Source organism: Strix aluco, chromosome 4 (genome assembly GCF_031877795.1).
Source record: "Strix aluco isolate bStrAlu1 chromosome 4, bStrAlu1.hap1, whole genome shotgun sequence".
NCBI classification, from domain to species: Eukaryota; Metazoa; Chordata; class Aves; order Strigiformes; family Strigidae; genus Strix; species Strix aluco.
In genome coordinates, this window is record NC_133934.1 from 7313881 (window position 1) to 7337941 (window position 24061).

The 24061-nt window shown below is 42.6% G+C and overlaps 1 protein-coding gene and 1 long non-coding RNA gene across 7 annotated transcripts in view; one reads left to right on the forward strand and one right to left on the reverse strand.

Annotated features, from left to right (window-relative positions):
- FGFRL1 (fibroblast growth factor receptor like 1) overlaps positions 1–24061 on the forward strand; it is a 179173-nt gene that overhangs the window by 85122 nt on the left and 69990 nt on the right. For all 6 annotated transcript variants that reach the window (XM_074821886.1, XM_074821885.1, XM_074821888.1 and 3 more), the window contains one exon: positions 3457–3729. In XM_074821886.1, coding sequence (XP_074677987.1) covers positions 3457–3729 — 273 coding nt within the window. The remainder of the gene's footprint in view (positions 1–3456; positions 3730–24061) is intronic.
- Positions 12103–14675, reverse strand: LOC141922199 (uncharacterized). Its single transcript, XR_012622901.1, has 3 exons — positions 14059–14675; positions 13273–13368; positions 12103–12361 (listed from the first exon to the last, which is right to left on the reverse strand). It is a non-coding gene; the product is annotated as an uncharacterized LOC141922199 (long non-coding RNA).

A 24061-nucleotide genomic window follows, 5' to 3' on the forward strand; every position in this document is an offset into this window, starting at 1 on the left:
CAGCCCCATGGGAGGCAGCTACCAAGGGACACCCCCAAATCAACACCTTGGGAGAGCTGGCAGCTATTGGGCACTCTGCTCTCATGGCCACCCCCCTGGCATGTTATGGGCCAGTTCTGCAAGATGGGGAGCTCCCTTCAGTACCAGTGGTGCACATGACAGATTAGTCAGCATCTTTTTACTATATCTTTTTGCTCTGTTCATATAGCAGAAGATGGAACTGCCATAGAGAAGGTCTGGAAATTAAACTCCAGGGGAACCTGAGTGGTTCTGGGCAGCTTAATGTGTGGATTCAGAGGGGGAATACTTTTTTATCTGGATAGTGTGGGATTTCTGTGCTACACTGTGCGAGGCAGCTCTGTGTCAGCAGCCCAGGGGATGTTGCAGAAGGACCTTTTTGCAAAACACACTTTCCCCTCCACTGCCTCCCCTCCAAATACTGACAGTGCAGAGTGGCGGGATGTGCCAAAGTGTATCTTGACGTGAAAAGCATTCATCTGTCACTGTTGCAGTCTCAAGGCAGGGCTGTACAGATATATAGTGAAATAAGACCCAGTGGATGCCTGTCCATTAAAAAGAGAGACAGAGATCCATGAGGATATCAACATTTTATTATTGCTGTAGCCATCTACAGGAGGTCTAGCTATCATTGGCTTGCCAGGGCCTCTGAAGCCTCTGGCGTACGTGAAGGCACAGATTCCAGAGAGAGAGTACTGCTTGTGCAGAAAGTTATTAACGCAAAGATGATAGGTAATAAAATGGGAATATTTACAGCACCAAATGAACAGAAGCAAGGTTTAGCATCTTCGTCCCGGGGCTGTAACTTATTGAGAAGTGCATGCAGCTGTATCTGGCAACATTCACAGCAGGAAACAGAGCAGGGGGAAATTTTTATCCCTCATCTCAAGAAAGTCAATGGAGGGGCTGCAGAGGACCGCGCTAGTGTTTTTCTTTTCAGGCAGAAAGGCTCTAAGAAACACACCCTTTTCTAAATGTCATACGAATAGATCCTGTGACAGAGAGCGATCCAACAATTCCTCAGAACGAAAGGTCAATCAAAGGAAAATGGCATTTAGGAGGACCAAGCTTACCGCTGACCCAAACATGTGACAGATCCAGAGGCAACTCTGGTGCCATCAGGAGAGCCGCTTGTGCAGCCTGCCCCAACGAGGCACATGACGTGATTGGGAAACTATCTGATTCCTCCAGGTCTCAAAATTCATCAGGAGTCAACCTGAATGTCGGAAGGAAAGGGATTTTGAAGGAGCTACAGCAAGTTTCCAAGTTGGAAGGAGGGTGCTCTCTCTCCACTGTCCCTGCTTGCCCTGCAGCAAACATTTTTCCCCAGTGCTAATTATAGATCTGTTTTTGCCATTTGAATATGCATGGTGTAGTATCGTGGCTCACAAGTAGACTGTAATGAAGCTACTTTTAAAGTTTGACTTGATTTGATGGGGCTTTAGGTCAGAAGAGACCTCTCCAAGGGCCAACCCAGAATTTCAGCAAGGCTGTGGACTTGTCTGGAAATTTCTGCTCCTTTACACTTAGTGAGATGTTGCATCATGTAGGGAAATGTAGCAGGATTTGGGGCTGAATCCTCACTTGGTGTTGGTGAATTCTGCTTTATCAAAGCCAACACACACAACACCTCACGATGGGTGGATTTCCTCTCTAAAAAGTTCAACAACATGACTTGTGTCAGATCAGCTTTCAAAGGATCTTGGGATTATCTCTTCATCCACAGAGCTGGTTGGAGGTCTCCCAAGGTGAAGAACATTAACAGTGTGGTTTGCAGAAGGATCTGAATAGGCAGAATTTCTCATAGTGTTTTGCCAGTTCCCTTGGAGTATGGGAGGGCACCATCACCTCTGAGACACTGTCCCACAGGTGTCTGCAGAAGGTGTGCAGGGATGGGTGTTATCTTTGCTAGGGACTGACTTTTTCAGGATAAGTGCTCTGAAGGTCAACACTTTGGGTCTTCAGCAGTTCATCGGAATCTGAGTGTGTCTAAGATCCATTGATTTAACCAGGCTCTTAGTTAAATTAATGAATGAGTTTCAATTTAGTTTGTGACTCTTTTCTCAGTTTGAGTAGCACTTCTGTTCACCAGCAAAGCTGTGAAATTCATGGGTGCAATTCAACATGAGTAACTGCGACAGCAGCTCTGTAGTCATTCATGAGCTGGCCTGTATGTACTGCCTTAGTCATGCTGGGGAAAACTCAGGCAGACATTGGAATAATAGGGATTAGTCATGAGGAAGTGCAGATATGAACTGTGTAGCTTATCCCATGTGGGTCCAATCCTGCAAAACACTAGAAACAGGAATAAAATATGAAGGAGCAGTTCCAAATCCCACAAACATCTTGTGGGTTTTGGGTGCAACTCAGCATCAGCAATCCTTAGCAAAACATTTTGCCCTTATGCAAGAGCAGGGCACTTATTATCACACCCATTAATAGCCTATTTTGGGAAGAGCATTGCTGTTGCATTTTGCGTGGGGAACTTGTGCAATTAATGAAAAGGCAGAAAAGGCAGATGCAGGAAAAAGACTCTCTGCTTCAACTTTTCAGAGCCTTGGGAAGAAATTCCGGTTTGATTTCAGCTATAGGACCATTCCCACTGTTGGAGTCTTTATCACTTCTTTTTTCTGAGTGTTGGCCTGTCCAAGTGTATCCTGTTATCGAGTGTATCCTGTTATCATGTGGCAAACAGTGTGTTCACTCTGTGGCATTCCAGGGACACTGTTTGCATGAAATTATCACCTTTTACAAAGAACAGTTATTTGTCAGTCAGGTCAAACCAGCTGGGTTGCTAAGGCAATTTATAAAAATATCCTCTTTTGGACTATAAGCAATGTTAACATGTCAGGTTATGCTGTATCTTCCGGTGAAGCACTACCCAATGAATGTTTTATGTCTGACAACTGCAGGTTTATGCATCTCAGATAAAGCCCATCTGGTGACTATTAAAAGGAATTACTGTACATACAACATGAAAGGATTATAACACTGGGGGGAGGTGGGCAGTGTTTTGTTTTAAGTACCAGTGCTGTTACTAATTTTGCCTTCAGGATAGGTGTTATGTCTAAAACAACTACAGCTGCTTTACCAAGTACAGCTGAACAGTTTGTGTATTGGACTCCTCCTTGCTATAGGAGAATGGGGTGCTTTGCGAAAGCAAAGGAGACTCGGAACCAGGCTTCCCTGGTGGGTAAGCATGAGCTGCTGATGATCACAAGGCTACAGCTTCAGGTCTTGCACAAACCAGTATCTCTGTTGTTGTATCCCTCTGTAATTGCCTGCATTTTTATTCTTGTAAGTGGGTTTTCTAAGCACCTTTCACTATATCTCTGTATAGAAGTCAACGTTATGGCCTGATTGATGACTTGTCTTTAAATCCATGCTGTATCACCAACAAAAGTAATAACAGCTCTTCCCCTCTCTGTTATTTCTTAGGCCCTCCAAGGATTGCCGATAAAGTGATTCACCGTCAGTCTGTGAGGCTAGGGAGGACCATCAAGCTCCTCTGCCCAGTGGAGGGTGACCCCCCTCCTCTCACCATGTGGATGAAGGATGGACGCACTATCCACAGCGGCTGGACAAGGTTCCGAATCCTTCAGCAAGGGCTGAAAATTAAGGAGGTGGAAAGTGAAGATGCGGGAACCTACATTTGCAAAGCCACCAATGGCTTCGGCAGCACCAATGTGAACTACACCCTCATCGTGATTGGTGAGTAGAGCTGGAGGAAAGCCAAGCCTCACCTGCTTTGGGGAGAGAGGGCGAGCTGATTTCTGTGGAGCTGTCAGTGATTGCAGATTTGCTTTGTTAATCATTTACTGACCTCCACTCTTAACTGGCCCTTTCCAGTGTTTGAGGATTGCCAGAGCTAGCTATGTTGCTGCACATCTTCTGCTGCAGCCGGCTGCAGGCAGATAAGATTATGCAGTGCCAAAGGTTACAAATAAACAGAAATGATGCAATAGTCACTAGGGTCCAGATCACAATGAATTCCACACAGGAAAGGTTATGCGATAAGGAGAGGTCACACTGATCTTTATGTTTACTGTTGGAACAGGATAGTTCTCAAAACAAATGTTAAGGCACCCATATAAAAACACACAGCTGGAAGATCCATGTACTGAGCTTTTGCAAAGCATGATGTCTTCCAGAGTAATAATATTTAGTTGAAACAAAACTCAGAGCTGGCATATGACCCAAGGATGCTCGGTTCATGAGAAATCCTCTTGGTGGAGGCAGGATTGAAAAAGCTTCAGATGCCATCTTGGTGACCATGGGTTCACTGGCTGTGGTTTTGACCAGCTTCAAAGGGCTTGCTTGGCCTGACGATGGGATTCTGGAGTCACCTGCTGGGCTGAGCATTCCTGAAGGCCCCCCCAGATGCTTCTCTGGGTAATCAGGGATTCCTCTGCTGTGGCTGCCACAGAAATATGCTCATTGGTCCTTATCTGTGAGGAGTGAAACAGCTGGATGAAAATCATCATTCTAGAGTATGGTGAGGGCACAAAGGGGAGGGTTACAAAGCAAGGGGGGAGATCAGGTATCTTGCTCACCCTATTGCCTGATCAGCACCCCAAGTATCTTGTCTATAAAGTTCTGTTTCTCTCAGACAGTGGAAGTGAGGACAGAGTTTAGGGCAGTTTCCAGCTGCCTACTGGTTGGCACTTGGCCTGGTTTTGTTCTATTTCTTCTTCCTCCCCTTCACAGTAGGAGGGCTGCTGTGGACTCAGAGCATGTAGCAAACACTTGGTGCTGCTTGATGGAGGATTATCACCCGATAACAGGGTGATTCTTGGAGAATGCACTTTGCTGCAGAGGCAGTATGGGAAAGAGACCAGAATGTAAATGTCTTATCAGGAAAGAGATGCTTAGGTGAGGGAAACCCCCTTACAATATGACTCCTGTAGCATCAGTGGGATAAAGCTGCAAAAACCATTTTATAGTTTGCAAATTTGATTTTCCTTGTTCACCTCTTTCCTATCCATGTTCATCCATCTTTCTTTGCTACACTGAGCAAAAAGGGTGAAGTGGAAATAGTCTGTAGTGTCATGACTATATGGACTCCTTTTGGATGTGCTTTCCAGACTGTTTGGTGTGTAGAAAGAAATGCTGCTTCAGTTGTGCTTGTGCTTTTGCACTATGTGGAGGCTGCCAGAGTCTTTGATCTTCTGTGTCATCCAGTATCTTCTATAAAGCTCAGGGCCCAAGCCAGCTCCCATTATTCCAAGGCAAAGAGGCATCAAGGCATCTATATGTCAAAGAAGGTTCTGACTATTCTTGGTAGCACAACAGAAACAAATGAAAGGGAAAAGCCAGGAGACACAGGGTAAAAGTTGGACTAGAATTCAGGAAAGATTGAGGCAAAAACTCCAATTCAGTTGCTCAGGGAAATTGGATTATCAAATTTAATTGTGTTAAGAACAATAGTGTTCATTATATTTGGCACTGAAAAGCCCTGGGCACAAACACTAGTTATTTAGAGCCTCATTGGGCAGCTATGGAAGGAAATGGCAAGCTCCCACTGGTCTCTGTGGGTGTGAGATTGAGCCCTGTGCAAACAAATATTGATCACCAAGTGCCAAGAAAGGGTAACTTTAAACTATGTGGCAGACATATGAGCTGAGTTATCATTCATCTCCATGCATCCTTGTTGTAATTCTGGTTAAAGCCAGTATTTTGCACCTTCCTTCCTTGTCTCACAGTGTACCCTTGTGCAGTTGTTGCTCAGACAATTTTTGATGGATTACTTATGTCCCTCATCTCCAGTGGTACAGATGTGTTCATGTAACGTTTCAAACCAATTGTTTTTCACTAGAACAATTTCCCCTGAAAACAAATGTTCCCCTAGTGTGTCTCTTGCCATGGTGTGCAAGTAAGCACAAGGTATCACTGACTACTTCTTTCAAAGGACCCAAACATTTAATGTGTTGGCCAGATGCTCACGTTCGTCTTGGTGAAAATGCTTTTGGTTGAGAGCAAATCAATCCTTTGTTGATTTTTGAGAAGGAGGCAATGTTTTAAAACTAACTGCATGTCAGTTTTGAGGATGAAAATAAAATTGATGGAACTGTTTTGTTTGTGCTTCGGAGCACAAACTTCATTAGGCAGAGGGGCTTTTTGAACCATATGGCCTCTCTATTCTCCCATTCCTTCAAAGGAGAAAAAGCCCTGTTATTCCAGCTTTACTGCTGACACCAAACACGTAAAACCACACAGGTGTCAGACATGGGCAAGGTGGTTAAGTTATTAAATCTACAATAGCATTAAATGATTCATTAAATGTTGACACTTGAAAAAATAAAATTCATTTTGACATGAAAACTTTCTGGGAATTTAAGCAGTAATATCTGGAATTGATACAGTAGCTTCTTGAAAGGTTTTGCTATATGCTTTTAACTGAGCTCTGCCATACCACTGGCAAGTGAGGAACTGTCACCCCTGTTTTATATATTTGCACACTGCAGTAGGATAAGGTGAAGGTTTACCCAAGCTCCTACAGAGAGCTGAGACTAAAATTCAGCAGCCTTGAACCTCTCAGCCTGCATTCAGTGCTATATAACTCTCATTAATCTTAACTCTTATTAGGCTCTGTATTCCATTATAGTATAGAGAACCAACAAAAATCTGTAACATTGTACAAAAGAATAAAAAGGGCAGTGAGTCCACCAACATCAGTGGGCACCAGCAGACATGGCAGAGGTGAGCTCCCTTGTCTACATTACAGGTTGGTCTCTGTGAGATATTTGGTATAAACCTGTTTGAATGTCACTTTGTGGCTTTCATGACAGATCTTGCTTGCAACCAGCCAGCTCAGTGCACAAGCAGAGCAAACTTTGGTCTGCCTCTACACGTCTGGTAGACATACCTACAGGTTGCCTGGCTGAAGAACTTCTCAGTCTGCAAGTGTGGATGAGACGGATTGCTGTGATTTTACAGATGATAACTAAGGCAAAGAGAGACCAGGTGATTAGTCCAAGACCACATAAAATATGAGCTGTGGCTCAGTGTTGAGTCTAAACCTCTTAAATCTCACCCTAACAGACTATTCCTCCTTCATAACACTTGCTAAAGTCTTTTAGTCCTAGTTTAGCATCTTCCTGCTGCTATGTTGGAAAGGAGTCTTCTCTTATTCTAGGTTTTTGATCTTCCTTCTTAGACAAAGGTTTTGCCAACGCAGATGGTAGCAATTGGTTTCTGCCCTGCTTATTTCCCCGTCTTCTCAGACTGCAGGGCCTGGATCCCAAAGATCCAATGAATCCTGCTCTAATATACCCCTGCATGAAATGTAAGCCAGTGAAAGCAGATAACCAATGTAAGTCAAAACTACAGTTTCCTCTCCTAGCCAGCCTTAATAGTTTTTGTGGCTTACCACAAGATTTGGGATGCCAATTACACTGCAGACAGATTTACAAATGCTGGAAGAGGAACTTCTCTTTAATCAGTGTTAAATCATCATTGCAGTTATTAAGTACAATGGTTCCTTATTGTGGAGAATTATCTGTAGCTCATCAAAATAAATGTGCTATACCTTCCCAAAAAGTTATTTGTACAATGATGCCCATGAAAATCTTACCTTCAAGGTTTTTTCCCAGCTGAATCAATTTAGAAGAACTGATTTTTAATCTACAGGTGTGAAAAGAAACCTTATTTTGTTTTTAGATATTTGGTTGAAACCTGCAGTTTCTTTACTGCAGAATAAAACTTCCTTGCCAGTGTGCTCTAAAAGGAAGCCTAAGGCCAAAGAGGAAGAAACAAAATGTTGAATAGCTACTCATTATTTGAAAGCTGCCCACCTTGTGTGCTGAATGGAGGTACGATCACGCCCTCCCTGGGAAATCTTAGCCCAAATAGGTGAGATTTGCCTGATTTATAAATAACTGAAAACAAAGTCTTCTAACAAGGAAGTGCTGGACAACCTCCATTACCATTTCCTTCTGCAATAATAAACAGTATCACTTGTTGCAGAAATCTGGCCCTTTTCTGAAGGGAAAATTGTTGGTGAACAGCTGTAGGAAGGACTATTAGTAAATATTTATGCTGTAGCATAATACCATCTTTCACTAATGCACAATACAGAGGACTTTTCACTTGCAGAAGTGTTATGGGCCAAGTCCTGCAAGGTGTGCCAGCATTGCAACATGTGGGGCTATTGCTACAGGTGCTGCCAGTAAATACTTCATCTTGCACCAGTTGCTCAACCAAGTGATGAAAGATCAAACTGTCTCTATTTTTGCATTTGCATGCATATTTCTTATTACCTTCTGTAGCAAAGGAAAAGGAAGCAGCAACAAGAGTAGGGTTTGGGATTGTCTCTGCACTGTAGACTTCTTGCTTCACTTGGAGTTTGTAAACTGCCAAAGACACATCTTGCTTGGATGCACCCCAGCACAAAAAAGAACAACGTTTAACTCCAAGGAACAGCTGCTCCAGTGTTTCTTTTTCTTGCCCTGTATCTCTGACTGCTACAATTGTTTTTTACTCTTCTCTGGGTTTATTTGGAGGAAGATTTTGGTGATGAATCCATCATCCAGTTCATACCCCCCTCTGGTGCCTGGCCCTCTGAGTGACCAAGCCACTTGGGCCCATTTGGGCTGTGGAGTAGTAAAATCTTGATACAAAGAGCAGGAGGAAGAGTGCATATTGTTGTCCTAAACCTCTGATGGGCTGTTCAGAAATTGAGCTACATCTCATTTTCAAACAAATCAAATTTACTATTAAATGTCTACTGTCTGTCTGCTGCAATTGATTTCTTTGAGAATCCTCCCTGACATCAGATGATTTATCTTTAAAGTAGCTTTTTCCTGCTGAGCCAGCTGCTATTTTATGCTTTTTTTACAGCTTGTCCAAAGACAGCTCTCTTTGATAACAGGCATGTGTGAAAAATTTGCATTAAAATAACCTTTTTTTTTTTGAACAGTCAGCATAAGTATCCTGAAAAAAAAAATCACGGCAATGTCTGAATGGATATTTATTCTAATGTGCTTTTTTCTGCTCATAGTAGTAGAAAATACTGTGTGAAAAAAAGTCAAGTACAGTAAAATATGGTTTGCATTACAGTTCTCCAATGAAGTCATCAATCCGTGTCTCAGAACTCATTTATAGTGCAAAAGCTGAGAAAACATTTGTACCCCAGAGTCAGGTGCCACCAGCCATCTTGGAAAAGCATGACAAATTCATTTATGTTTGGGTTTTGGCCTCTTAATAAACTCTGGGGACCAGAGAGAGATGTGCTCAGCAAGAAGATGTGAATCAACATTGAGTCAGCAATGTGTGCACCAAGGGGACTGCTAATGCTAAGCAAAAACTGAAATGAGTCAACACTTTAAAAAAAGGAAAAAAAAAGGTGCAGTATTTGACTTTGAGAACAAGATGGTGTAGCTTGTGCTGGTCATGGTATGGAGTTAGCAATCCGTCTTTAGCACGTTTACTTCAACATGAAGTGTGAAAGGCAGCCCATCCAGCGTGGAACCGTTAACACAATCACAGGGCATATAATCATGACTAATGATGATTAGTCAGTTGTTATATGGAAATGAAGAATTCCTTGTGACAATAAACAGTAACAAAGTTCTCATATTTAATTTGTTAAATTCCCAATCTGGCAGCTGGATCTACGTTGGTGGCCTCCTGTGCGTATGCAACGTGATTAACACCAGATGAGGATCTGGCCATAGTCACTGATGCTTAGTAATGGTTATGTTGCTAATTGAAGCTCAGATTGTTTTTGGCCTTTGGGAGCTGAAAAGAAAAGGGGAGCCTTAGTTTACGAGTCAATGCCTAGCAATTGCAATCATTGCACAAGGACTTCTTGTCAGCGTGTGTTGTGATGTCACTGGGTCACAGTAACCCCTCTGTGGAGATGGAGGTAGGGCTTCAGTTCATAACAAGACCTGTCTTGGTGGTGTTGCCAAGTGAGGGGGTCCTGCATGTCAACCTGTGGGAAGAGACTGTCAATCTCTACGAACTGATCCCATTGACTAGAGGAGTCAATTAAATTCTTGGTACATAAAATGTGACTATTTTCATGTTTTGGTGCAAACTCATAGCTAAAAACTGTTCACTTGGAAATGAAGCTCCTTTTCCACTGGAGGTGACTCATCATTGACTAATGGTGCCCTCACCCAAGCAAGGGCTCTTCCTTCTGAGTGTTTATTAGCATAGGCATGAAGAAACACACCCTGACCAAACTTGGTGTTGTTCAGGGACAGCACAAGCATGTTAGAAGAAATCTAGAAGCAATCAGGTATTCCTATCCCCTGAATTCCAGTGGTGCTTCATTTCCTTCTCATTTGGGGAATCCTGCCAACAAACTCCCTGTCCCTATGCACAGCATGTTGATTCCTGGAAAATATCCACTGTCCTGGGAGAGGAAAGGAGGAGAGAGAAATAGTTCAAAATGAAAAGGTGACTATTCCTGGATTGCTGCAGAAAAACGATTTCACTAGTTTTAGTCATTTTGATGACTGCTACACTAGGTTGATGTCACAACAGCCCATAATAATTTGTTCTTGAAAAGCTCTTTCTCTATAAAAAGGTGATGATGTGAGTGCCAGTATTAGCTGTAATGATCCTAAAAATGACTGATCAAAAATGTAGCACCAAGTGATTTGACTGATGGCTCTTGGTAAACGGGTGTAAAAGGCTGGAAAATATCACAACCGGGCAGCAGTCTTGTTTCTTCCAAGTCCAGATCTATAATGTAACTCAGTGCTAATGCTGTATAATGTCCACAGTTTTTACAAGATCTTTGTTAGGTTTTATTAGTTTCATTTGATTTTATAACAAACTTTACAGTATGCTTATCAATACATCATGTTCTGGCTAACAAAAGCCTCACTGTTTTGGGTAGATTTCTTTTTCCCCTTCATGAAGCTGTAACATAGAAGCCAAGTTAAGAAGGTGACAACACCTGTTCACAATTTAAAGGAAATGAAAAGATTTTTTTCCATGGATGTAAGCATGAAATTCATACATATATGTATGGATATATAATTTCCCTCCATACTCCATCCTGTGGTAGACTGTGGCAAACCAGAGCTGCAGTCAGTGTAAATTCGAGGCATGCAGGACATATGGATGCATTTAGCCCACAATCCTTTGCAGATGCTTTGGAGTGTGTAGCTGCTGCTACACCCATGCAAATAGCAAACTGCAGCTCTGCTGCACAAATATTGTTTGGGAATGAAAGCAATACACAATACCAGGCAGGCTGACGTTAAAAGTGTGTTTGATCTCAACAATTTATGGCTTCCTTCTGTTAAATGATATTAATAGAATTAGCCTCTGATCCCAGTGAGTTTGTGGTGTGCATGTTGGGTTTTTCTCGTCAGTACGTCTGAGGCTAAAATCATCTTTTGCCTCTGACTTATTAATCAGAGTTGTCTTTCTTACAATCCTCCATACAGCTAATGGACAGAATTTCAGTCCGTGTTGACAGAGCAATGCTGATGTGCACAGCTGCTGATTTATCCACATCTATGGATCTATAATGCTTAGAAATAGCTTCATTTGTGAGTAAAGCTAGTCCCTGGTCCAAGCAGGTGATATGTATGTCTGTGGAAAGCAGGCATGCAGGCGGTGATCTAGATTAGCAGTCAAGGTCTGCTGTGACTGCAGATAGTAGTTAAGTCTTTTAATTAATAGTGCCCCAAGTAATGAGAAGCCATCACGCTAATTGCAGACCTGGTCATTAGCAGTTTTGAGATATTTGCCATCTTGCCAACCATCCAAGATGACCATCTTCCCCAAGTAGGAGGATCTTTCTGTTAACTTTCCTACAACTACTACTGTCCTCCCCTTTTCCTGACAGTATTTCCTTGGCACCTGTGCTCCATCCCTCTTCTTGCCAAAGGTGTGAAGTGAAGGACTTAACATGGCCTCACTGAACTCTGTAGACCACTGAAGGTGGGTTGAGCTTCATGGGCACAGTGTCTCCAGGAGGTCTCTGCCAGAGAGCACTGTGCCCCATTCACTAGTGCCATCATACAGCTCTGCTGTCCTCACTTTGCCCAGTAAATACCACTGATAGTGCTTTTTAGCCAAATTTTAGTCCCTTTGATATCAGTTAACTCAGAAATGCACAAATTAAGGCACAGTGTATAATATTTATTGTAGAAAGAACAGCACCAGGTTGGGCTAGTTTATAAGGTGTAGCTTGAATGTTGATTTTGGAGACTCCTTCTTTATGTGTAAATGCACATACACACCATCAATTGTTCACGTGCTGCTTCTTGATCCATACATGTAGGTATGTTGCCTGTTAAAATGTATGGTTGTTGAGGAGGTGTATATTTACATTCCTGTAGGGTCTGGTTCTCTACCTTTCCTGTGCTGTCTTTGGCATCTGCATTAAGAAAAAGATGAAGAAAAAGCAGAAAAAAACCAGCAAAACTGCTGTCAATTAGTGTATAAACATATTTTTAAATCCAATTTATTTTTGTTTGATGAGAGAAAGAACATATTCTGTGTTGTGCTTGATGAATAATATCATTGTGCTAGAATGCTTTGATTCTTCTTACTTTATAATAATGTGGGTTTCCTAGTCAGAAGACCTGAGTGTTTACATTATACACTTTTGGCAATAAATTTGGAAAAGAAGAGAAAAAAAGCACTAATCCCAGGAGTTCTGAAACCTACACTCCTTCTTAAATGTACCCTGTTAAAGACATTAAGTCCCTTGCAAACATCCATCTATCAGCAGTTGAGAGTTTGTAAAAGGCGTACTTTGTTCTGAACTCCCTGCCCTACTGATTATGCACAGTTCTTTTATTTTGTGAATAGGATGACGACCCCTTAGCCTGGTAATGATGACAGATTTATGTATTTTAACACCCAGACGCTGCTGTATTTGTTAAGGGCTGCCAGACTCCAGCAGTGCTGCAACCGTAGTTTATTTTCATTGTCAGTTTGTGCTGCTTTTTAAGGTGTTCTATAGCCACTGGAAGCAGCGCTGCTGCTGCTCTCAGAGGTTGAGATGTCAGGATGTTAAGAGCATAAGCCACCATCCTTGGACTGTTTCCACTCATAAAATGTCAGTTTTACTCTGGTCGCACTGACGCGGTGGAACCTGCTCCTTGCACTGAAGCCAAGGAAAAGAGGGGAGAAATAAAACCCCTTCGAGCAGTAAAAGGAATCAGATAACATAGAATTTATCCTTCAATTTCTACTCCCATGATGTATTTTGCAGCTCTCAAGTTAATGTTTTAAAGAGAACCTTCTCTTGATGTGCAGTAAAAGCAAAGAACATAAACATACCTTGCAAGCTTAGCTGTTAAAGCACTGTATGGGTCAACACATCTGTCCTCTACGCGATGCATCTGTCTGTGATTTCTTTGGGGTTGTTTTAAATTACTGCAAGTGGCAGAACAATAGGAAGACAAACAGTAAGAACAATGCTGTTGTTTAATAACAAGCTAAATTATTAACAGGCCTGTACAGAAAATATTTCATGTAAATTAAAAGGAAGCAAATTATATTATTTTCCATTGCAATGATCCAGTGCAACAAAGGCAGTTGATGTCTTTCTTCTTTTCTTTCATCTTGCTACAGATATGTTTGTTCCTCTGTGTGTATATAATTTTCTTACAGACACACTACAAAGGTTATAGGGCAAAAAATGCAGAATATGGGTGGTTTTCTGATCTCTTCATGCCAACCAAACCACTAAATCTGAGTTTATCACACAGTCCAAATGATGCATAGGACTTTTATTATATATTTTTTTTTAAACTTCCAATTCTTTGTTTCCCTGAAAAATGTTGTCCAGTCAGTTGAACTATTGAGTTGAGTCAGTCTTCTGCTTGATTGTCAACAAAGGGCTTTGAAATATTTGGGATTGAATCCTCCATCGTGAAACTATTTTGATTTGGAAAAAGCATCACCACCAAATTCTTTGTTGAGTTTTCTTTGGTCCAATATTAGATGTTTCTCTTCTTAAAGAGAAGCCATGTGAGTTGGCATGTTGGTTTAGTGGTTTTTTTTTCAAGCTATAATAAATTATGGTGACCTTTCCTCTGAAGTAAACAAAGATCATCATCTCACCTTTGTTGAATGTGCAGCCATCAAGAGAGAGAATTGCTGGTGACAGTCCTCTTCGTTCACTGGCAGGGAATTTGGGAAGGGAGTTGGATCCACTTCAGATGCAGGCTGGGATTCCCAGACCTGCCTGCTGCTCTCTCCAGAGCAATCCCAGGAATCTTGTGGAGGAGAGGGATGGCGTCTCCCCAATCCCCAGCACAGCCCAGTGTTTGTGCTCTGTTTGCAGTGTCTCCTGACAACTGCAAGCCCATTGCAGCTTCTTCTGGTAGCCCTTGCGTGTGCTTTGGCAGGAAAAACTCCAACCCAGGAGAAAGTTGTGGGAATTCGACATCAAGAGGGTTGTTTAAGCCAAGGTCATTTGTGAGCTGCTTTGGTTTGAGTGTGGTTTTGTTAATCACTTTCCTTCAAGGAGGCTTGGAAGATGCAGCAGCCTTCAGTTGTGGGAAGTGAATAATATTGAGGGTGAATTTTGAGAAGCTGGTCTATGCCTTTGGCTTGAAATGCAAGCAAGGTGCTAGGCATGCTCCTCCTGTCCTGACAGACATGCTCCTGAGATGCAAGCTGTCTCCTCTCATGTTGTCGGATTGGTTGGCTTCATCTAAAGGGACTCCATTATACCCTTTCCCCTGGGATGGTTTTCAGATCTGCTGGGGAGGTATCTGAGAAGCTGTAATCACAGCCATTGTAAAAATGTGTCTATGTGACCTTCAAAATAAAGAGGCCGTTCTCTGGGTGCTCCGTCCTTGGGTAATTAGGGAGAATTTTGTGGTGGTGCCTTGAAACCTTGCCATGATAAACAGACAAAAGGGCAACAGCTTACAGGGGTAGATTGGTGGAATTGCATCAGAAAGGAATTTGTCCACCCGACATCCTCAGTACTGTCAGCGCTCATATGTATCTCTGATCCCTTTGCCAGGAATGATTTGGATACATTTTACCCTTGTTCTAGGCAAAACCTGGGTTGTGGACATACTCAACTATAAATTAAACTGTTAAACCTTAAATACAGAAATTACGCCATATATGTTGTTATTGCTACTTGTTTGTTTGACCCATGTTAGCTTTTCTTAGGAATTTTTGGCCCTTCTCATGTTCAAAGCTACACGCTTAACAGCAGGACAGGTTGCACACCATGCAACTTGCTCACAAGTGACATTTTTGCCACCTTTGAGCATTTTCAGCAAGGGAGGGAATATTGCAGATCCTGTGACAGCATCTCTGTTCCTCCAAAGCCATGTTGGCATGTCCTAAACCAGGAACTCTTTAAAAGTTTTGCTAGATCCTTCCCACCTGGTATTTGGAAAAAGCACTCTTCTGTGTGGAGCCAAATCTATTAATCTTTGCTCATATGTTAAGGACTACAGAAATAGTTTCAGACATGGGGAATAAAAGCCAACAAGTTGCCTGCATGTTGTTCTTGTTATATCTGCTCCAGCCTTTTTTGACAGTATTTTATTGCTTTTCTTATTGACAGCTACCTCCCTGGAGTCCCGTACCAGTTATTTTGACACTTAGCACAGGAAGCCTGTTTGCTGTGGGGAAATAACCAGTTTGCTTATCCCCTTATGGACTTCATAAAATCACAGAACGGTTTGAGTTGGAAGAGACCTTAAAGACCATCTACTTCAACTCCCCTACCATGGGCAGGGACACCTTCCACTAGACCAGGTTGCTCAAAGCCCCGTCCAACCTGGCCTTGAACACTGCCAGGGAGGGGGCAGCCACAACCTCTCTGGGTGACCTGGTCCAGTGTCTCACCATCCTCACAGTGAAGAACTTTTTCCTTACATCTAGTCTAAATCTACCCTCTTTCATTTTAAAACCATTACCACTTGTCCCATCACTACATACCCTTGTAAAAAGTCCCTCTCCAGCTTTCTTGTAGGCCCCCTTTAAGTACTGGAAGGCCGCTCTAAGGTCTCCCTGGCGCCTTCTCTTCTTCAGGGTGAACAACTCCAACTCTCTCCACCTGTCTTCATAAGGAAGGTGCTCCATCACTCTGATCATCTTTGTGGCCTCCTCTGGACTCACTCGAGCAGGTCCATGTTCTTCTTATGTTGCAGGCCCTGAGTTCTGACCTGCCTTTTTATATTTCAGACGTGGCACAATAGCTGGTGCCTGCAGGATGCACAGTGATAATGATTTAACTTAATGGGATGGCATTGCTTTTGAGCCTTGCTTAGATATGGTCCCATGGACTTGGAAGGTATTTTCAAGCCTGCTCACTTCACCCTACCTATTTTGGAGGATTTGTTATTGTAATACAGTGGGATTTCTTCTCCAGCCTCAAATGCTAAACATGGCTAAGCTGAGATGATACAGCCAGTTCCTTGTGGATACTTTGGTCTTTGCTCAGAGTGTAAAGTGATGGGTGGATTCTTAGCCACTGCTTTTCTCAAGCCTGTCTTCAAATATGGCATGATTTAGGTCACAGGTGAAATGCTTTCCACGTTCTTAGTGAGGGAAGAAGTGGACCCCACTTAGAGGTTTGTAATTTTAAAGGAGGAGGGTAAACTGAGCTTAGAGCACTTTATCTCTGCGGCCATCAAAGATGGAAGATAAAGGGGAGTTTTTCAAAAGCAGTCAGTCGAGGCTGAGTCAACCCCTTTTTTGAAGAATTCCCATGAACTTCCATGGGATGAGTGTTGCCAATGCTGAAAGCTTTTGAAACCTTACCTAACCATCCAGTGACACCTTTTGAAAAATGTGTGTACTAAGCATACATTCCTGGGAAAATGTGTAAGGTTCACGTGTGTTGAATACTGAGGTGCTTTCTCAGAAGCAGGTGTTTTGAAAGGAAATTGAGAAAATGGGTTTCTCAAGCAATTTTAATGAGATATAGTGTCTGCCCTAGTCAATAGGGACATAGTATTTAAGTTGGAGCTATTTTTTAACATAGTTTTCTCTCCTGTAAGCAAGGCCTGACTGATAAGTTGGCTGTTGCAATAACCAATCCCTCTAACACCAGTCCAACACATTCAGCTGTTATGTGAAGTCATGCTGAGTGCCAAACAATTGTAAGGTTTGCTAGTGTCTAACTGAGCTTGTACGATGCTTTGGGATTCAGAATATGAAAGACATTTCTGTACCACCTCTGGATATGAGCTGTAACTGCTGTAACAGTTAAATACAGATTAATAAGAACATGGAAGCTAGGGCCTGGGACAGTCCCAAGGTTGCAGTAATATTTTTTTTTTTTTTTCTTCTGCTTTAAGAAAACTCCAGGCTCGAATAGCAGGAACACTGTTGCTGGATGTAGTCCATGCATGCAGTCGCCATTGGCTGTGGTGGGAAATCGGTGGAGATACTCAGAAGGAATGTATGTGAATGATGAGTGGAGTGCTCTGCCCATTTTGCAGGGCAGCATCCCAATACCTGCCCTTGTTAGCTTTATGACTGCTAAAATTCACTGGACTCATCTGAAGGGAATAGCTCTTCTTGCAGTTCTATAGGGAGGAAATGAAGGAGAGAAGGAGCAAAAGGAGAAAAACATCAGGGGAGGGATTTTAAAAAAAACCTTTTCTTCCTTTTGCATTGCAGACACGTTAAGTACTTAATATTTTAAGAGCATCTTCTTACTTAGAAAAGCTGGCAAAGATAAGATTCAGTATGAGTCTGCCAGATTGATTTACAAATCGGCCTTACGAACTCCTGCTGCTTAAACATACCAGAATGCGACAATTAAAGCCAACATCTGGAATTCATTGGTGGAGCTGATCCTAGATAAACATTAAATGAATGTCCATTTCCTTAGCATTGGATTTCCTCTGGCTACCACAGCTTAAGTAGTGTCATCCTATCAGATGGAGCTGATGATGATTGCAGAGCAAATGTCAAAGTCAGAGCCAGATCTATTTGTTCCATCTTTTAGCACTGAAACTAGGACTAAAGCTGGGCTGAAGAGACACCCACTGTTTTTTCCACTAGACTATGGGGATCGGTTCCTCATCTCACTAACCTGGGCTAAAATGGTTTTCTGATTCCCTTTTGCTCCTGTGAAGATGGAATACTTCAGATTAGTTACATTAATCTCACTTGAGGAACTTTGTCTCGATAGAGTTTCTCCTCTCTCTCTTTCCTCCAAACCTGTCAAGGTTACTGCAGTCTCCCTCCATTCTCCAAATCCAGGGAGGGTTCTGTTCATTCATTTGTTAGAAACAGAGAAAATCAGCTAATGAATTTGGGACTAAGTCCTAAATTACGTAAGTGGAAGCCAGTCACAACAAATATCTGTCTGTCTTCCTTTGCAACAGTTTTCTTCCCTGAGTCATGGCTGGAGAGTGGTCAGTGCTGTCCATGTCCATAGTGGGTGAGGTGGAAAGCCCTGGGGAATGTTTTTTCTCAGGTCCAAGAAAAGATTGCTTACCCTGGCAAGAATCACACTTCTTTGTGCAATCCATTGTAACTGTCATCATTGGGGAAGTAAAAGCACCTTTTGGCTTTCACTGGTGCTCATGTTACCCTATAGTCTCTGACCTCCTTGGTCATTGGAGGAGCAAAAAGTATGATGATCCCTAGGTGATTTTATTTTCACAACCATTGTGTCCCCCCTCTGAAGCTGCTCCGTCCTGGATCACTGAAATGAAGATGAGGAGAGGTGTTTCCATGTGGGCAGTCACTCAGGATGCAAACAACCTGAGGGGAAAAAGGTCCCTTTCATGGAAAACCATAACTGCTTTTAGAAGTGGAGCCTTCCACTAAGGCATATGAAGGCACATTTGCTCAGGTCTGCGCTTAGGACATCATTCTTGCCTCTGATCTCAAGGAAACTGGATGGAGTTTGGGGTCTTGAGGAACTTTCTAAGAATCCAGAACTTATGTTGAAGTGTCTGGTTTCACCTGTCTGAGGCATGAGAGTTTGCCCGATAGCAAACAGACATGGATTTTGCAGAGAGCTCTTTGAAGCAGTCACTTTCTGCTCTGTACCATACAGGAGCTATACTGAAAGAAATAAACTTATTGCTGGTGCAATGGTCCTTCTTCCAACCTTGAGGTGATCTCTGAAATCTCTGCTAGTGCCTCTCTATGTCTCCAGGTCACCTCTGCTGGATTTCCCTTCTGTAGCTCCCAGCTTCTGCTCAGAGCATGGTCTCTCTCTCCCTTGGAACCCCAGTATAGAGCTTTCTCCCTCTTTCACCAATCTGACGATCAAAATGTCCTCCTTTCCACCTCTTGCCTAGTCATTCAGCTTTATAAAACCATTAGCTCAGCACCTTGGTTTCTTTGGGGAAAATTGCATGAATATTTTCCTTCCCTTCCCTCCCGTGCTTTCACATGCTGCTTCCCCTCCAACTTTGTGGAAAAGCTGAATCCATATGGATCTTCTCGGCTCAGGATGTAGCTCCTGGGAGGCAGCCAGGTGGCTTTTGGGAGGCGTTTGGGTTTCAAATCTCTTGTTCCTGGTTCAGCAAGCAACAACACAGCCATGAGGGCTATGCTTGGCATACCTCAGAGTGCTCAGTGACACAGCAATCTCTCAAGGGCCAGTGTATTTCAGAAACAGAGCACAGATATGTTCCCCAAGTCACCCTACTGAATCATCAGGACTTTCTACACAGAGCAGGCGCCTTCTCTCCTTTAAACGCCCCCGGCCCAGCTTAGCTGGAGGGAGCCGGTGACCCCACGCACAGTGCAGAGCAGGCTCAGCACAGCGATGCAGAGGAGCTGTGAGTGAGACCCATATGGCCCTTGCGCTTTGCATTCTAATAGTATAGAGTTGCCTGCTCAGGGTAGGCTCGAAGAGGCAGAAGCATTTTTCTTGCTGGTTGGCCCTTTTTTCCTTGTGGCTCTACGAGTGTCAATCTGCAAGTTGAAAAGGTAGCATGAAAGACCTTCACAGAGAGGAAAGATTCAGGTGAGTTTACAGTTATGTTATTTTGCTTTGCTTGTGACTTCTATCTGGTGGGTTTTCCAAAGCAGCCGATAAATATTTTTCTCCCTGTTATGGTGCCGACAGTAGCCTGAAGTCCCAATTTCCTCCTACGGAAGATAGACCTTCGGGGTCTATAAAATTTATACAGTGTACTTTCTGATTTTTATTAGCCTAGTAAAAGAGATCATATTTTCTATGCTTCTGTATCTCTGGAAGTTATGACTGGGGAATTATTCTGCAGGGCAACAAGCTGAATGCTGTGGTTGAAAATACTGATTTATCTGAGCTGTGAAAGCGCTAGACCAAGCAGATAATGAAAGTCCTTGAAACGCTTCAGACATGCACAGCCATTTTAGAATATCCCACAAGGGGGCTATGGGTTACGTTGTCATTTAGCTTTTAGTTGTTGCTAATTAGTTCCACCTAAATACTGAATTCCCCAGCCCATTCCTCCTCTCTCAATTGTAACACCCCAAAGAGTGAATTTTCTTTGCTCTCCGTGTTTGAAAACAGTTTTATGGCAACTGGTCTGTTTGTGGATGTGCAGTGGATATAAATACCTTTAAAAATATGATTTTTAATAAACATGTTCTTCCAGGCCCAGCTATGAGTGGGAAGAGTAGGGCACAGCAGAAAGCAAGTCCCAGACTTTATAGTCTAAACAGATGAAGTTGATCAAGAACTGGTGGAACAACAGATGTACAAAAACATAAAGGGAGCTTCTAAACCTTGTGCAGAACATCGGTGGTATAAGTAGCCTCTTTTTGCCCCTTATTAGTTTCTTCTCTGCATTGTTTTTCTTATCTGGGCAGCTAAAAAAAGAAACAGAGTATTGGCCAGTAAAGCACGTGTTGTTTAATAGCCTCTGTTTCTATTCAAATAGGAATTTGTACCAAGACTTGGGACAGAGCAGGGTCGAGTTGGAATGGAACTACTGTTTAGGTATGTGTAACCCTGCGAGATCAGTCTTGACTTTTACCTTGGTAATAAGGATAATTGGCTTTCTTCCAATGAAGGAGAAAAAAAAATAATTATGGAAATGTATAGTGAAAAAGGAATGATTTTTTTCCATTGCTTGGCTTAGGCCGGAATTTTTTAGTATACACATTTTGCCAAAATCATTTGTTTGCTAGTAAGAAAGCCTCCAAAATGACCTTATGTCAATATCAATACATTGACAGATGTGGGAGTGAAAGGAATCAGTACCGTGTCACTTGGGTAGGATGTTAGGAGGGACAGACCCCACTGGGGACTCCTGCTCTTTTCTCTGGGAAAACGATGGCTGCTGCACAGCCTAGACACAACCTAGAATTTGCCTCCGTTGTTTTATGCCTCTTGCAGCCAAAGGGCAGCTGAGCATAGAGGTGAGGAGGCTTTGTGGCTATGTTACCCCTGCACAGTCCCAGAGGTGCTGTCAGAGGGAGATGCCACATCCTCCTGGCCTCCTCCTTCCATGAAAAACCTCACTAAATAGTTGGGTGTTTGCCACAAACATAGGTGAGTCTGCCTTACCACCATGTGGAAGAAGTGACCGAGCTCTTTGGCCTTTTGTTCAGTAAAGGGCAGTGGAAGGTAAATCTGAGGTGACTCTGTTGCCTTCTGCATAATTTTTCTGACCTAAAAATAACACTGCGGCCCCTGCGGTTGCCATTAGGGTTATTTAGTTCTTCAGCCTTTTTTTTTTTCCCTTCCCTTTCCAGAACACTAGCACTGCTCAGCAGAAGAACTGCCCCATTGTGCGAGCCCAAAGGAAACATTGCATAGAAAATGTGAGGAATTTTTAGGCCATGATATGTTTGGACTAGGAAGCAGGGGACTCAGAGGAATGTGGAGTACGGTTCCAAAAATATTCCCTGCAATAGCGCTCTTGGTCAGTAACAGTTATTTTTGTTGGCCCGCCAGCCCCCTCAAGCAGAGGTGATGTCATTCCCCGGCATGGTGGATGTGGAAATATAGAGAGTGCCCTGTGGTTTTGCAGGGCTGAGAGCAGACAGCTGAACCAAATGCCTTCTCCTGTCTCAAATGTTCTTTCTGTTGCAAAAAAGATTTAAAAAATAGCATGTTGTGGGGGATGGTGAAGATGGCTTTAACATAATTAAAAGCACCGTAGAAACATTTTCTATAGTGATAGTCTCTTCCTCCCATGTGAGCTCCCTTCCTGTTAGCTCTTCTGCTTTTGTCCTTATAGTGATTTTTAATGTTATACTTCTTTAGTTGTTAAAACTGATCAAATCATAACATGTAGCACTCTTGGTGTCCTGAGCACCTCTGACTGAGACATGGACATGTGAATATCTTCACAGTGGTTAAAACGGGCTGGTATACCCTAGAACATCTCTGAAGAAGAAAGCCAGCACTTTTTCTGTAATAAAGAGGGTAGAGCAGTAAAATATTGGGACCTTTCTCCACACTGGTGACTCTCAATGTTCACTGTGATCTGGATCATACTGATTTGAATTTTAAGTGCATGTGAGAGAGAGAGAGACCAAGAAAGAGAGAAACTGATTTTCTAAAAAAAAAGTTTATCTAGGCTGATAAGATAGTAAAAGCTGTGTGTAGCCATGTGTTGTATGAACCCAGCAAGACTGTAACTTCACCTCAGTCCTCCCTACCCTAAATTACATTTAGCACAGGTAGCTAAGCCAAATTTCCACTTTACCACAAAAAAGGGGTGCCACAGTATACTGGACATGAGACAAGGAGTTAAGAAACTTGTATTTTATTCCTGGCTCTGGCATTTGACTACTGAGTATCACTGGGTATTGCTTTCCTACCTGTGTCTTACATATGTCACTTGTGTACTCCCAGAGGGACAGTGTTCATCCTTGCAGGACTCTAATTTTTGTTATGGCATCTGGATTTAATTGCATGGCAAGTAGTAGCCACACTGGTGATGTTTGCTCCTTCACCAGCACTTGTGAAAGTTGTGTCTTGTGGCATGACATGAAATGCAACAGATTTGAGCTATTTTGGATCATGGGAGTGTCCAAAACTCTCCCGTTCAGATCTTTATTACATGGTGTTTCATGGAGAAAGGAAGAACCTGTAAAAAAACACAGCCCTGCCTTTCCCAGAATTCCTCAGCCAGGTATCTTGGGGCTGCAGAGGAAAGAAAACTGTATAAAAACAACCCAAAAGCATACAAATGCAAATGTTTCCTAACCTTGAAACTTAACTTTTGGGTTGATAAAATCCATGCAACGCTGACAGTTATACAGTGGCAGGAAATTGTTAAAGGTGTCAGGTTTTCCATTTTAATTCTAGGAACGCTCTGGCAGTAGATTTCTTGAAAATGCTGTTGAAAAGGTCCCACTTTCTAAATTGGAAAGATTTACAATTTACCTTTTCTGTTAACCTCTTGTTCCTCAAAAGGTTAAGTAAGGGAAATTCCTCTTTTTAATACTGGTAGCTATTTGACAAGGTTTCGTTAACACTGGGTAACATTGGATTACTCAGCAAATGCACCAACGTAATAGTAAAAGGAACATTTACTTGCAAGTTATGTACAGACATCTTAGAAAACTGCTTGTGTCACATAATTAATATACCCCATTTGATTTTCACTGTCGCTAATGTACTCTACTCTACTCTACTCTACTCTACTCTACTCTACTCTACTCTACTCTACTAGAACAGAACAGAACAGAACAGAATAGACTATTTCAGCTGGGAGGGACCTACAACCATCATCTAGTCCAACTGCCAGACCAATTCAGGGCTGACTGAGTTAAAGCATGTTATTAAGGGCATTGTCCAAATGCCTCTTAAACAGTGACAGGCTTGGGGCAGCAACCACCTGTCTAGGAAGCCTGTTGCAGTGTTTGACCACCCTCTTGGTAAAGAAATGCTTCCTAATGTCCAGTCTAAATCTCCCCTGGTGCAGCTTTCAACCATTTCCATGAGTCCTATCACTGGATACCAGAGAGAAGATCTCAACACCTTCCCCTCCTCAGGAAGCTGTAGAGAGCAATGAGGTCACCCCTCAGCCTCCTTTCCTCCAAACTAGAAAAACCCAAAGTCCTTGACCGCTCCTCATAGGACATTCATTCCAGCCCTTTCACTAGCCTTGTTGCCTTCCTCTGGGCACATTCAAGGACCTTCACATCATTCTTAAGTTGTGGAGCCCAGAACTGC